Source organism: Somniosus microcephalus, chromosome 23 (assembly GCF_052327205.1).
Source record: "Somniosus microcephalus isolate GS21.2 chromosome 23, FLI_Smic_1.0, whole genome shotgun sequence".
Taxonomy (NCBI): Eukaryota; Metazoa; Chordata; class Chondrichthyes; order Squaliformes; family Somniosidae; genus Somniosus; species Somniosus microcephalus.
The window spans coordinates 14,432,454-14,447,402 of NC_141009.1; the positions used below are offsets into that span (position 1 = coordinate 14,432,454).

A 14,949-nucleotide genomic window follows, 5' to 3' on the forward strand; every position below is an offset into this window, starting at 1 on the left:
CTGAGGAACCTTGGCCTTCGGTTACAACATTACACCAGTGGCTAGGCTTCAAAAGTGCTTCATTGGCTGTAAAGCGCTTTGGGACGTCCTGAGGCCGTGAAAATGGTGCGATATGAATGTAAGTTCTCTCTTTTTTCTTTCTTTCTTTAGTTCATAATTCCTCCTCCCCGCTCCCCGACCCTCCGGTTTACCTGTGCAGCTGTGAAACGCGCCATTTACATTTAGGGGGAAAAATTCAGTATCGCCCCTTTTGGGGCTCCATTATCGGCCGTGTGCAAAATTTAGCGCCTGGCGCTAATTATCGCCTCCGACAGCAAACTTGGCTTTTATCGCTCCTGGAGGTGATTGGAGTGCTAAATCAGGCGCTGCACACCTGTCTTAAGGCGCAATGGCCGAGGAGCGAGGCGCTACCTCAGAGCGCTGGCGAAGCAAGGAAGGGTAAATCAAAATGAACCTGCAAAGTGCTGCTCAGTGCCCAAAACTCCTGAACACAGCGTTGAATCTCTCCTGCAGTCTCTCTCTCAGAATGCGTGGTGCAAAAATGTCACCAACAAAAAAAGGCAGGAAGCGATCGCCTTTAAGTAGCGCTCCCCTAGTCCCTTTCTGACAGCAGAACGCTCCCCTCAACCTGTCGTTGCTAGCAGCAGGCGGTAAGGCAGGGGGTGCCACTCAATATCCGATCCGGGGCGCTACCGGGGCGTTGCGCACTCGACTGATGTCACGATCTGCCGGCGCAGGAGATCGTGGCGGTAGTGCTTAGCGCCGCCGCAAAAGTCTAGTTAATTTAGCGAGCGGCGCAAACATCGCCACGCCCGGGCGCTAGTTGCTTTGCGCTCCATTAGCGCCCTCTTAAGGCGCTAACGGGAGGCGCAAACAACTGAATTTTTCCCCTTTACTCCCTGAACCTCCTTTGTTGGTCTAGTGGGTACAAGCAGAGCCCAGGGTGGGACTGAGCCACACAGACAAGGAAGGTCCCAGGTTTGCTGAGTTAGCTGATCTCCGCCTGGGTGGGATTTGGGGCGGGGGCGGGGGTGCTACAGCTGGTCTCGGCCATGGCACCAACTCCTGATCCAGTGACCCCTCCCCCGCCCCCCCCCCCCGCCCCCAGCTGGAAAGTCCACTTTAACAGATGTTGGGCGAGGCCTGGTCTTGGTTTGCTTGCGATGCCCCCGCCCTCCCCCTCCCCCACGCTGACACGCCCCTGTTTAGACTTGCCCTTTAAGAATTGCTACTTGAATGGGCGACAAGGGGACAGCCGGCATCCTTTAGAACAGCAGCCCAGCAAGGGTGGAGCCCCTTCAGGAGAGAAAACTGGGGCACAAAGCAAAGCTTTCTGAGCCGTTGGTGAAGCCCCCAGATGTTACTATCCCCAGATGTTGCTCCCCCCAGATATTGCTTTCCTCTGGTTAATTCTTGAATTGCAAACATGGCATCGATGAATTGCATGCGAAACATGACTGGTTGTGGAAAACAGGAAGCCAGCTGTGGAAGGAGAAGTGGAGCTTAACCGTGTCTGTGATGCCGTCTGTTTCGATCTAAACACAGGATCAGTGACCAGTAGCAGAGTGCCTTTGGTAATATTTTGTGCTTAATCTTGGCAGTGGTGAGCTGCCGGATTTTGATGTGGTCGACGTCCGACCCCAGGTGGGTACAGCTGGCCAGTGGTTCTCGATAATAGCTAGAAATAGCTGAGAATTGAAACGGCCTAATCTTCCAGCTCACTGCCCTGTGGAACTCTCTTCCAAAAAGCCACTTTGTCACACTCCCCACCTTCAAAGGGCTCCTACAAACTTACCTCTTCAGCTGTTCCCATGGTGTCTGGTAAAGCAGGCCTTATGCCTGCTTTTACTAGGCGCAAGAATTGTAAGTGTTTTCTGCGGGTGGAGGGTCTCCAAAAAATGGAACTCTCCACCCGCAGAGGCCCTGCTCCCGGACAGGCGGAGGATCTGTTAAGAGCGTTCTTGACAGATCGGAAATGCCGGTTTCAAGCGCATGTGCAGTGCATGCCTAAAACTGGCATTTCTGTTGGTCCTACGGGTGAGTACACAGCGCATACACATCCGTAGGGATTGGAATTTCTGCCTCACTTTATCACTCTCTCCACCTTCAAAGGGCTCCTACAAATTTACCTCTTCAGCTGTTCCCATGGTGTTCTCCCCTGCCACCCCCCTCACTCCACCCCTTCCTGCAAATTCCTCCCCTTCCTTCTGTGTTCACCTCTTTCCCCTTGTCAAACATTGAGATATTCTTTTTATGTGAGGAGGGCTATAGAAATGCCAGTTTTCTTCAGGAATGTCCTCGGGGCAGTGTAGAGGGAGTTTTACTCTGCACCTAAGCCACATTGTAACTGGCCTGAAATAAAAACAATAACGGCCTGGAAATTGCGGTCGGAGGCTTGTCGCGGGCGAACCCCTCCGAACCGCAAGAAAACTCCGCAACTACCTGCTGCCTCCGGACCTTCGAACACTTGCGCTCCTGGACCTGCAGGCGTACGCTTGCGTAAAGGCCCACGTATCCCGGGGGGTGTACGCGGTTCGCAAGCATCCCTGGAATCACGTCGGCCGGCCCGACCAATGAAAAAGGGGGATTCCTATTGTTCTTGTGGGGATTTCATTTACATACGGAATCCCAATAAGCATAATAGGAATCACCTAAAAAAAATTACAATTTCACACAACCTAAATAAAAATAAATCATCACAGGTTCAAAATTAATTAAAATACCATTGAATTCAACACTTAAAATAAAAATGTAAATTTTTTGAAAAATAAAATTTAAACGGGACAGAAATAACTTAAACTAATTTTAAATGTAAGGGAATGTTTAAATCATTTAAAAAAATGTTATTTTAACATTTCTTTAAACCCTTACGCTGGTAAAAGAAGGCCTAAGTGTTTGGTGGGCACTCGCTGGGCAGTAGTTGGGCAAATAGCCCAACTCTCCGCCAGCGAAATTCCACTTTCTGCGGATTCGTGCGATCTGTCCAGGCAGAAACCTGACAGATCGCAAGTTCCGGGTTTTCGCCCACACGGAAACCCGGAACCTGCGGGGCGCTTTTGGCGGCGTCCCCCGTGCGTACACGCCATCATAGGCCCCCTGTAAAATCCGGGCCAACGTGCTGAAAACGCACAGCAGGTCAGTCGGAATCTGAAAGAGGAAAAGGCAGGGCAGCGACATGGCTGGGGTTTTACCACTGAAGCGTTCTATTTTTATGGCCGATCTCCGGGAGCCACAGGGCTTTTTTTTTACCTGCACCTGACCTCAGAATGTTCGATGCTGAGACTGGGTGAAATAAAAATAAGAATTGTTCCATTCCACGGCACTCGATGACCCTCACCACAAAGAGCCCAGAGTGTCAGCCTCGGCTCGGGCGTGGTGGCCGCTCCTCTGAGTCAGAAGCTCGTGGGTGCGAGGTCGTTAGACTTTGAGCGCATAATCCAGGCTGACACTTCAGTGCGGTGCTGAGGGAGGGTGGTAAATCCCATCACCGAACTTCTTTCAAAAGATATCTGGTTGAGGACGGGGTCGCAGGTTGTGAAAGAAAGAAAGACTTGCATTTCTATAGCGCCTTTCACGACCTCAGGACATCCCCAAAGTGCTTTACAGCCAATGAAGTACCTTTTTGCAGTGCAGTCACTGTTGTAATGTAGGAAACGCAGCAGCCAATTTGTGCACAGCAAGCTCCCACAAACAGCAATGTGATAACGAGCAGATAATCTGTTTTTTTGGTGATGTTGATTGAGGGATAAATATTGGCCAGGACACCGGGGAGAATTCCCCTGCTCTTCTTCAAAATAGTGGCTGTGGGATCTTTTACATCCACTGGAGAGAGCAGACAGGGCCTCGGTTTAATGTCTCTTCTGAAAGACAGCACCTCCAACAATGCAGCACTCCCTCAGCACTGCACTACACTGTAAGCTTAGAATTGGGTTTCTGGAGTGGGACTTGAACTCACAACCATTCTGACTCCCGTGCGTGGCTGCTACACACTGAGCCACAGGTGACACAGCTCATCTGTGAGTGCCGCTGATCAGGGTTGAATATTTGTAATGTTAGACACCTTTTGGATAGAGGCAGATTATATTTTTGGGTGTCTAGCCCGTTTAGAAACTTTTGGAAGTAATACACTGAAAGAAAATCTATTAAATGCCTAGATTTGGAGTTTAAGATACTAAGCATTCGCTGATGACTCAGCTCTTTATACAAACAGTGCGTTGGATAATTGTTCTGTATAAGAGTGGCAATTACAAAAGTATTGGACAGAGTTCGCCTCACAGTTAAACAATTAACTTCCTTTTAAATCCCTCATGTTCCTATCTGTTGTTTACAGAGAGGAATTAAGTGTCTGTCTCAAGCTGATTGCTGTTCGTCAGCTGATAATATTGTGCTCTTTCCGGAACAGCCTACATTTTGTATTAATAATCAGAAACTTACAGCTTGAGATAGAGATTAAACCCAGGCCCATGCCAGGGTTAGAGCCAAGCCGGTCTTGTTCAGTTCCCATTACCTCTTTGTTTCAACTGGTGTGATTCTTGGTTCATATGGCTTGGTGCCACACTCCTCTGAGCCACAAAGAATGTTCCTTGAACAATAGCTTTGTGCTGCAGATTAAGATCCACCGTGGACTTTAATTGAGAGCTTTCCCAAGTGCTCAGGCAGCGGGTGGGCGTACTCTTTAACATGATACTCGGCTACACAAGCCAGAACTGAATTTGTGATTCATTTGATTCAAGGATCAATCCTAAGTCTGTGTTGAATAAGTTGATCTTGGACAGCAGTTGTGGTTGCTACGGTTAGCCTCAGTGCTTTAGGCCTGTGAAGCCTTCGGCCTGTGATACTGTCTAGGCTGATACATGGATTAGCTCAGTCATAAGAACATAAGATATAGGAGCAGGAATAGGCCACTTGGCCCCTCGAGCCTGCTCCACCATTCAATAAGATCATGGCTGATCTTGAGCTCAAAGCCACTTCCCTGCCCGCTCCCCATAACCCTTCACTCCCTTATCTTGCAAAAATCTGTCTATCTCCACCTTAAATGTATTTAATGACCCAGCCTCCACGGCTCTCTGGGGCAAAGAATTCCACAGATTTACGACCCTCTGAGAGAAGAAATTCCTCCTCATCTCAGTTCTAAAAGGGCGACCCTTTATTCTGAAACTGTGCCCCCGAGTTCTAGATTTCCCCATGAAGGGAAAACATCCTCTCTGCATCTACCTTGTCGAGCCCCCTCAGTATCTTATATGTTTCAATAAGATGTTTCATGTGACTGAGATACTGGAGGGGTTGCTGGTGACTACGGGACCATAGGTGCAGCAAGAATCAGCTCCTTCAGGGGGGCTGGGGGAGGAAATGGAGGGGGACGGAAACACTTGCTTGAGTTGCCCCAGGCTTCCTTCATCATTTCTATCTGATCAACCTGGAGTTGTACCAAGGATCCCGGGCAAATGGATGGGACTAAACCAGACTTGATACTTGATGCACCTTTTGACCTTTACTGCACCTTACTCATCAATGTTTTCCTCTGTTAGAGCCAGGAGTTGCTCCTTATCGCCGCTATGACCGCTTGCCCCCAATCCAGGCCCAGTTTTCAATTGAAAGTGATTCTGATATGACGGAATCTTCTGGACTGATTCAAGAATATGATGTGTTCGACCCAACCAAAACAAGGCCGTGCATTATTTTTGTCATTGGTAAGTCTCGCCTTTGTTTCTGTGTTGCTCTAGTTCATTAGCTGTCTTATTTATGGCATCTGATTCTATGTTAAATAACCTCACTGTTTTTGCCTCTACTATCCTGCCTGGGAGGTTGACCAACACAATACCCTTTGATGTAAGAAAACTACTAGGCACTTGGTCTAAGCGTTAAACAAAGCTTTAATCAACTGTTTTACAACATGGAGGTCTAGTTGTGTCCTTCACTAGTTCCTGTTAAGAATGTCCTGCGCAAGCTGGGCCCATGCCCGAATATTTATATTCTCCCTGGACAGCGCCACCCGCAGGCCGCTCAGTATTATTTCATAAGTCTTTCTTTCATGAATGACTGATTCATGTCACTCTTCTTCTTAGGGCAGTCCCTCGGAACCGAGGATAACTTGCTTCCACATTAAAAATGAGTTCGCAGGTGACTGATGAGTCCAATGCGGGACCGACAAGCTCTGTCACAGGTGGGGCAGACGGTGGTTGAAGGGGCGGGTGGGTGGGGTGCTTGGGTTGACGTGCGCTCCTTGTGCTGCCTGCGCTTGGCTTCCGCTTGCTTGCGAAGAGACTCGAGGTGTACTAACTGTGGTGTGGCCAGTACATTGTGCTGGTTATATATCCCAGGGTACTGTTAATTGTTTCACCATATTACGTGCTCACTGAATATAGCATCAGTCGTGGCTCAGTGGGTAGCCCTCGCACCTCTGAGTCAGAAGGTTGTGGGTTCAAGTCCCGCTCCAGAGACTTGATCACAAAATCTAGGCTGACACTCCAATGCAGTGCTGAGGGAGTACTGCCGAGGTGTCGTCTTTCAGATGAGACATTAAACCTATCAGGTGGGTGTAAAAGATCCTGTGGCACTATTTGAAAAAGAGCAGGGGAGTTATCCCTAGTGTCCTGCCCAATATTTATCCCTACACCTGAAACAGATTATCCAGTCATTATTTAATTGCTGTTTCTGGGAGATTGTTGTGTGCAAATTGGCTGCTGTGTTTCCTACATTACAACTAGTACTAGTAATCTTAGAGGCCTAGACTAATGATCCAGAGACGTGAGTTCAAATCCCACCACGGCAGCTGTGGAATTTAAATTCAGTTAATTAAATAAATCTGGAATAAAAAGCCCGTGTCAGTAATGGTGACCATGAAAGTACCGGATTGTCATAAAAACCCATCTGGTTCACTAATGTCGTTCAAGGAAGGAAATCTGCCGTCCTTACCCGGTCCGGCCTATATGTGACTCCAGACCCACAGCAATGTGGTTGACTCTTAGACTGCCCTTTGAAATGGCCCAGCGAGCCAGTCAAGAGCAGTTTGAGGATGGTCAGTAAAGGCTGGCCTAGCCAGCGACGCCCACATCCCGTGCACGAATAAAAAAAAAACAACAGTGACTACGCTCCAAAAGTACTTTGTTGGCTGTAAAGCACTTTAGGATTTCCCGAGGTCGTGAAAAGCACTATAGAAATGCAAGACTTTCTTTTATCTTTTTACTGAGGGTGACGTGTCTACTTTTTTTTCCTGAGGTCGGTTCCTTAAAGCAGGGGGGGGATTTTAATTCCCTCCAGCTCATGAAAACCTGGGCGGTAGGGAAATTAAGATCTTATTCTGGGCGACTGAATCACCCATTTGACACAGACCCTCGAGCTGCCTGGGTGAGATTTGGTACCTTTTTTAAACACGGGTGCCATGCTGTGAGAAAAAAAGGTGATTTTTTTTGAGAAACCAAGTTGAAAGGTCAAAGCTCATAGTGCAGGACCCACCACCAAGTGTTTCCTAACTTCTCTCCTGAATGGCCTGGCTCTGATTTTAAGGTTATTTCCCCCTTGTCCTAGACTGACCCCCCCCCCCTCCCCCCGCCCCCCCCCGCCACCAGCGGAAAAGATATCTCTCTAATCTACCCTATCAATGCCCTTTCAAAATCCTAAAAATCTCAATCAAATCACCACTTAACCTTCTGTATCCCAGGGAATACAAGCCTAGTTGATGTAATCTCTCCTCATAATCTAACCCTCGGAGCCCTGGCAACACGCTGGCGAATCTGCGCTGCCCTCCTTCCGAGGCCCAGAGGAAGGCTGCGCGTTTAGCGCGGCGAAGCAAAATGGCCACACGTGGTCAGATCGAAGCCCAAACACACACACACACACGCGGGATCACTGCAAAGCGAGCGGGCTGACCAGTGGAGCCGGCTAACACTGCGAGCAGCAATAAAGAGGCCGCTAGGTGCTGCGAGGGAGGGAAAGGTAGGTTTCTGTGGAAGGATAAGGCAGATGGGTCAAGTCCCTGTGAGATGTTGCAAGGTTGATCAGTGAGACAGGGCGACAGATGGTGCAATGTTCGAAGCTCTGGGTTGTGATATTGGTGGTCCTCCATTTCTTTGTTGGCTTATGCCAACTGTGAATGCACCAGAAAGGATTCTGGATGGAGAAGGTGAGTATAAAGAGGAATTTGCGGCTGCGTATTTTTCCCAAGGTCAACAACAACAACAACCTGCATTTATATAGCGCCTTTAACATACTCAAAGTCCCCAAGGCGTTTCACAGGTTTCATTAGCTGTTTGAATGAAATCTGAGTTCAGATATGATACAATCTCTCTGTTTATCTTTTTTTTTTACTTAAAAAGTGTTTCAACACTGGTCTCAGTACATGCACCTTTAAAATAAAGTGCTCATGAAATTATTTATTGAAAAGGAAGCTGATATTTGTTTATTAATATTAAAATGCAGTCAATTAGAGGGGGTTATTCATATCAGCGTAAACAAAGCTCAGATGCAATAATTACACGGTTCAGTCCTGGCTGTGGTTAATGTGAGCAGGGTGGGACTAATAAGCGGATTGCCAGCCAAATGCCGAGCTTTTAAATGGCCTCTCTCCGACGTGACTAGGCTGCTCTGTCAGCAAGTTGCCTGACTGCCCAAACCACTCCGCAGCAAGAGCGCTCTCGTCCGTTCAAATACGCTCCTGTGAAGCGCCTTGCGGTAGATGGCTACCTTAAAGGCGCTATATGAAGGCAAGATGCTGTTGTTGTCAACGGGCAATCCTGACACTGAGGAGGTGATGACTGCTCCCCAGCACGTGGGCACGTTGGTACATCAGTACATCGGATTACGTATGATATACGGCACAGAAACAGGCCATTCGGCCCAACCAGTCCATGCCGGCGTTTATGCTGCACTCGAGCCTCCTCCCGTCTTTCCTCATCTAAATAAGAACATAAGAACACAAGAACATAAGAAATAGGAGCAGGAGTAGGCCAATCGGCCCCTCGAGCCTGCTCCGCCATTCAATAAGATCATGGCTGATCTGATCCTAACCGCCAATCCAATATCACAGAACCATCTCCTGAATCTAACAGAATTAGACACCTACAGGGCCATGACCGATCCGAACCTAGACTCATGTCCAAATTCCTGCCCGCTCCCCGTAACCCTTAATTCCCTTTACTTCTAGGAAACTGTCTATTTCTGTTTTAAATTTATGTAATGATGTAGCTTCTACAGCTTTTTGGGGCAGCATATTCCATGGACCTACCACCCTCTGAGTGAAGTAGTTCCTCCTCATCTCAGTTTTGAAAGAGCAGCCCCTTATTCTAAGACTATGCCCCCTAGTTCTAGTTTCACCCATCATCGGGAACATCTTCCCCGCATCCACCCGATCCAACCCCTTCACAATCTTATATGTTTCAATAAGTTCGCCTCTCATTCTTCTGAACTCCAATGAGTAGAGTCCCAATCTACTCAACCTCTCCTCATATGTCCATCCCCTCATCCCCGGGATTAACCGAGTGAACCTTCTTTGTACTGACTCGAGAGCAAGTATGTCCTTTCTTAAGTATGGACACCAAAACTGTACGCAGTATTCCAGGTGCGGTCTCACCAATACCTTGTACAACTGAAGCAATACCTCCCTATTTTTATATTCTATCCCCCTAGCAATGAAAGCCAACATTCCATTGGCCTTCTTAATCACTTGCTGCACCTGCATACTAACCTTTTGAGTTTCGTGCACCAGGACCCCCAGATCCCTTTGTACTTCAGTACTTTCCAGTTTCTTGCCATTAAGATAATAACTTGCTCTACGATTTTTCCTGCCAAAGTGCATAACCTCACACTTTCCAGTATTGTATTCCATCTGCCAAATCTCTGCCCACTTACTTAGCCTGTTGATGTCCCCTTGCAGGTTTTTTATGTCCTCCTCACTCACTACTTTCCCGCCCATCTTAGTATCATCTGCAAACTTTGATATGTTACACTCGGTCCCCTCCTCCAAATCGTTAATATAGATTGTAAAGAGTTGGGCACCCAGCACTGACCCCTGCGGAACACCACTAGTTACTGATTGCCAGTCTGAGAATGAACCATTTATCCCAACTCTCTGCCTTCTGTTAGATAGCCAATCCTCTATCCATGCCAGAATATTACCCCCAATCCCGTGATTTTTTATCTTAAGCAATAATCTTTTGTGTGGCACCTTGTCAAATGCCTTTTGGAAGTCTAAATACACTACGTCCACTGGTTCCCCTTTATCCACCCTATACGTTACTTCCTCAAAGAACTCCAGCAAATTTGTCAAACATGACTTCCCCTTCATAAAACCATGCTGACTTTGCCCTATTAAATTATGATTATCCAAATGTCCTGTTACTGTCTCCTTAATGATGGACTCCAAAATTTTACCTACCACAGATGTTAGGCTAACCGGTCTATAGTTTCCAGCCTTCTGTCTACTGCCCTTTTTAAATAAGGGTGTTACATTAGCAGTTTTCCAGTCTGCCGGGACCTTTGCCGAGTCCAGGGAGTTTTGGAAAATTATTACCAATGCATCCACAATCCCTACCGCCACTTCCCTCAAGACCCTAGGATGTAAGCCATCAGGTCCAGGTGATTTATCCGCCTTGAGTCCCATTATTTTACCGAGTACCCTATCAACGTAACCCTCTGTTCCCTTCTCCTTCAGATGCTTATCTAGCCTCCCCTTAAATGCATCTCTGCTATTCGCTTCAACCACTCCCTGTGGTAGCGAGTTCCACATTCTCACCACTCTCTGGGTAAAGAAGTTTCTTACAGGAAACTCTCTTTTAACCGGCACCTAAATATCCGGAAATCTCTCTTAACCGGCAAAATTCAGGAGTAGGTTCAGGTAAGTTTTACTATATATTAGTGGCCGTGTAACCGGGGTTCCTGCACCTGTGGCCGTGTAACTGGGGTTCCTGGATCTGTGGCCGTGTAACCGGGGCTCCTGCACCTGTGGCCGTGCAACCGGGGTTCCTGCACCTGTGGCCGTGTAACCGGGGCTCCTGCACCTGTGGCCGTGTAACCGGGGCTCCTGCATCTGTGGCCGTGTAACCGGGGTTCCTGCACCTGTGGCCGTGTAACCGGGGTTCCTGCACCTGTGGCCGTGTAACCGGGGTTCCTGCACCTGTGGCCGTGTAACCGGGGTTCCTGCGCCTGTGGCCGTGTAACCGGGGTTCCTGGATCTGTGGCCGTGTAACCGGGACTCCTGCACCTGTGGCCGTGCAACCGGGGTTCCTGCACCTGTGGCTGTGTAACCGGGGTTCCTGCATCTGTGGCCGTGTAACCGGGGTTCCTGCACTTGTGGCCGTGTAACCGGGGTTCCTGCGCCTGTGGCCGTGTAACCGGGGTTCCTGGATCTGTGGCCGTGTAACCGGGACTCCTGCACCTGTGGCCGTGCAACCGGGGTTCCTGCACCTGTGGCCGTGTAACCGGGGCTCCTGCACCTGTGGCCGTGTAACCGGGGCTCCTGCACCTGTGGCCATGTACGGGGCTCTCGTACCTTGGTAAGTATACCTCTCTGTAATCCGGACTTTTTGATCAACCGGCACCACGCCGGTCCCGTCGGTGCCGGATAAAAAAGAGTTTCCTGTATTTGATTTCTCTATAGAATTCTCTATTGGATTTCTTGGTGACTATCTTGCATTGATGACCTCTAGTTTTGCTCTTCCCCACAAGTGGAAACATTCTCTCTGTGTCTACTCTTCCAAAACTTTTCATAATTTTAAAGACCTTCATTGGGTCACCCCTCAGCCTTCTCTTTTCAAGAGAAGAGACCCAGCCTGTTCATCCTTTCCTGATGGGTATACCTTCGCATTTCTGGTATGAAACATAGAAAAATAGGAGCAGGAGTCGGCCATTCGGCTCTCCGAGCCTGCTCCGCCATTCAACACGATCATGGCTGATCCTCTATCTCAATACCATATTCCCGCTCTCTCCCCATGCCCCTTGATGCCTTTTGTATGGGCTGGCTCTCAAACAAACGGCCTCTCTCCATTGTAACTATGCTGATGAGTTCTCACCCGGGATGGATAATCGAATCGCTAATTCAATAGCCACTTGTCCGGTTTGCAGCTTTCTTCATTTTATTTCTTTTTAATTGAGATGTCCAGGTGAAAGGTCAAGGTCCAAGACACCTGCAACAATGGAAAAGAATGAGGGGGGGTTGCGGGGGAGGCGAGACAGATCAAGAAGGAGTGGAGTGGTTTGCTGACTCATGCTTGGGTTCTAAAAGCCTGTGGGCTGTAGAAGGAAGAGCGAGGGAAGGTCATGTGATTACATAGAACTAAGCAAATGAGAGGTTTCATCGCTTGGCCAACCGGAGCCTGGCCCGATCGCCTTGGCGACAGATGTGGTATTTAGTAAAACCGAGCCTCAGTCAAAACCGAGTGTAATTCTGCCCCAGTAAACGTAAGCAGTTTGGTGTTTGAGCGCGGACTCCTGTGATTCAGTCATGTATCACTAGTGAGATCCAGTTATACTGACGTGCCCTTTATAGTCCTCCAGCTCATTGTTCAGGCAGCTGCTGAAATGGTGAAACTCCTTTTCTGAGACACTTGAGCCCCGATTGTAACTTAACCTAAACTCCCCGCCCACTGCACGCGGGAACAGGCAGCGATCTGGACACTCCCCTGATGGCGGGGTGTTAAACAGGCCTTGAACCCTCGTTCCAGCTGGACGGGTTAGGTTAAAATTGGGCCTTTGCCGTCAAGGTACACAAATACTGAATGGCCACTTGTTCAGATCCACCATGTCCACATATTTTTCATTGCCAATCTTTGCTCCTCTCCTCTCCTGATGTACTTGACACCTTGTTGAACAGGTGCCAGTCACCCCCGCCCCCCACCCCTTCCACCCCACCCCACCACTTCCCCCTCACCCCTTCTCCCCACCCCTTCCCCCTCTCCCCTCCCCTTCCCCACCTCACCTCTTCCCCACCCCTTCCCCCCACCCCACCCCTCCACCCCTCTCCCCACCCCTCCACCCCTCTCCCCACCCCTCCACCCCTCTCCCCACCCCTTCCCCCCTCTTCCCCACCCCTTCCCCCCACCCCACCCCTCTCCCCACCCCTTCCCCCTCTCCCCACCCCTTCCCCCCCTCTCCCCAACCCTTCCCCCCACCCCACCCCTTCCCCCCACCCCACCCCTCCACCCCTTCCCCCCTCTCCCCACCCCTTCCCCCACCCCACCCCTTCCCCCCACCCCACCCCTCTCCCCACCCCTTCCCCCCTCTCCCCACCCCTTCCCCCCTCTCCCCACCCCTTCCCCCCACCCCACCCCTTCCCCCCACCCCACCCCTCCACCCCTCTCCCCACCCCTTCCCCCCTCTCCCCACCCCTTCCCCCCACCCCTTCCCCCCTCTCCCCACCCCTTCCCCCCACCCCACCCCTTCCCCCCTCTCCCCACCCCTTCCCCCCTCTCCTCACCCCTTCCCCCCTCTTCCCACCCCTTCCCCCCTCTCCTCACCCCTTCCCCCCTCTCCCCACCCCTTCCCCCCTCTTCCCACCCCTTCCCCCCTCTCCCCACCCCTTCACCCCACCCCTTCCCCCCACCCTCCGGCCAGCACCTTGCTCAAGTAGGGTGACTGCCACTTGTGGTAGAAGGAGTCAAGTACATCAGGAGCGGAGAGGAGGAAGGATTGGCAGTGAAAGATATGGAGACACGGTGGATCCAAACATACAACTTGTGTTTAAAAATAAAGAATTGAAATGTAATTTAAATGAAGCTCAGCCTCCCCTTCCTCTTACAGTCTACAGGCCTTTAAACCCCAAGCTTGATGCGAGCTAACCACTGCTTCCTGATTTACCTCGTCTTCTGCTCTCCAGCCTTGGTGGAGTCCTCCCACCTCCATTTAAGAAGTGAATGTTTAGAGAGAGGCCTCCTTTCGCACTGACACAGAGTTAGGATGGGGCGACTGCAACAGGCCACCAAGGGATGACGTGGCACAGCGGAGAAGGAGGCAGTGAAGGATTGATTTTTAGCTGGCGTTGAATGACAAGTGAAAGAAAGAACCTGCATTTCTATAGCGCCCATCACAGCCTCAGGATCGTCTCCAAAGCGCTTTACGGCCAATGAAGTGCTTTTGATGTGTGGACACTGCAGGGAGCGGGATGCAAGCCCAAGGGCAGCAGGCGCCTGGGAACACCATCACCTCCAAGTTCCCCTCCAGGTCACACATCGTCCCGACTTGGACACGTATCGCCGTTCCTTCATGGTCACTGGGTCAAAGCCCTGGAACTCCCTATCTAACAGCATTGTGGGAGCGTCTTCTCTTCCCCATCACCCCGCCACCCCCCCCCCCCCCCCAATGTAGCATGAATGCACCAGGGCCAATTTGCATTGCTCTGGACTTTACTCCTAACCGGTTTTGAATTCTGCCCCTCCACAGGCGGGCCTGGGAGCGGGAAGGGAACGCAGAGCACCAAGATGGCCCGGCGATACGGATTTGAGTCCATTTCGGTAGGAGAGATCTTACGTCGACAGATGCTGCACCACGCGACCAGCGACCGGAAGTGGGAGCTCATCTCACAGATCATCGCCAATGGGGAATTGGCACCTCCAGTAAGGGAGCGGATCAGGCACAGAGCAAATATAAACAATCCAAATCCAAATAAAATCTTTACAAACCGGGCTGGGTGTCGGAGCAGGAAGGGAATTGGTTCTAGTAATGATTGTTAATTATTGATCTGAATTTGGGCTTATTGCATTAATGTCAATTTAGTACTCCTCCAGGGCAAAGAATGGGTAGTTCAAAATCAGAGTAATCTCAAATACAATATTTAAATAAAAGAAATACCTTGCATTTATAGAGCGCTGATCACGACCTCAGGATGTCCCAAAGCGCTTTACAGCCAAAGAAGTACTTCTGAAGTGTAGTCACTGTAGTAATATGGGGAAACATGACAGCAAATATGCGCACAGCAAGCTCCCACAAACAGCGATCAGATAACAACCAAATCATCTGTTT

The 14,949-nt window shown here is 49.8% G+C and overlaps 1 protein-coding gene across 1 annotated transcript in view; it reads left to right on the top strand.

Annotated features, from left to right (window-relative positions):
* LOC147101672 (adenylate kinase isoenzyme 1-like) overlaps positions 1 to 14,949 on the top strand; it is a 191,884-nt gene that overhangs the window by 24,000 nt on the left and 152,935 nt on the right. The window contains exons 4-5 of the mRNA XM_085965447.1: positions 5,529 to 5,690; positions 14,371 to 14,543. Of these exons, the coding sequence (XP_085821573.1) occupies positions 5,529 to 5,690; positions 14,371 to 14,543 (335 nt within the window). The remainder of the gene's footprint in view (positions 1 to 5,528; positions 5,691 to 14,370; positions 14,544 to 14,949) is intronic.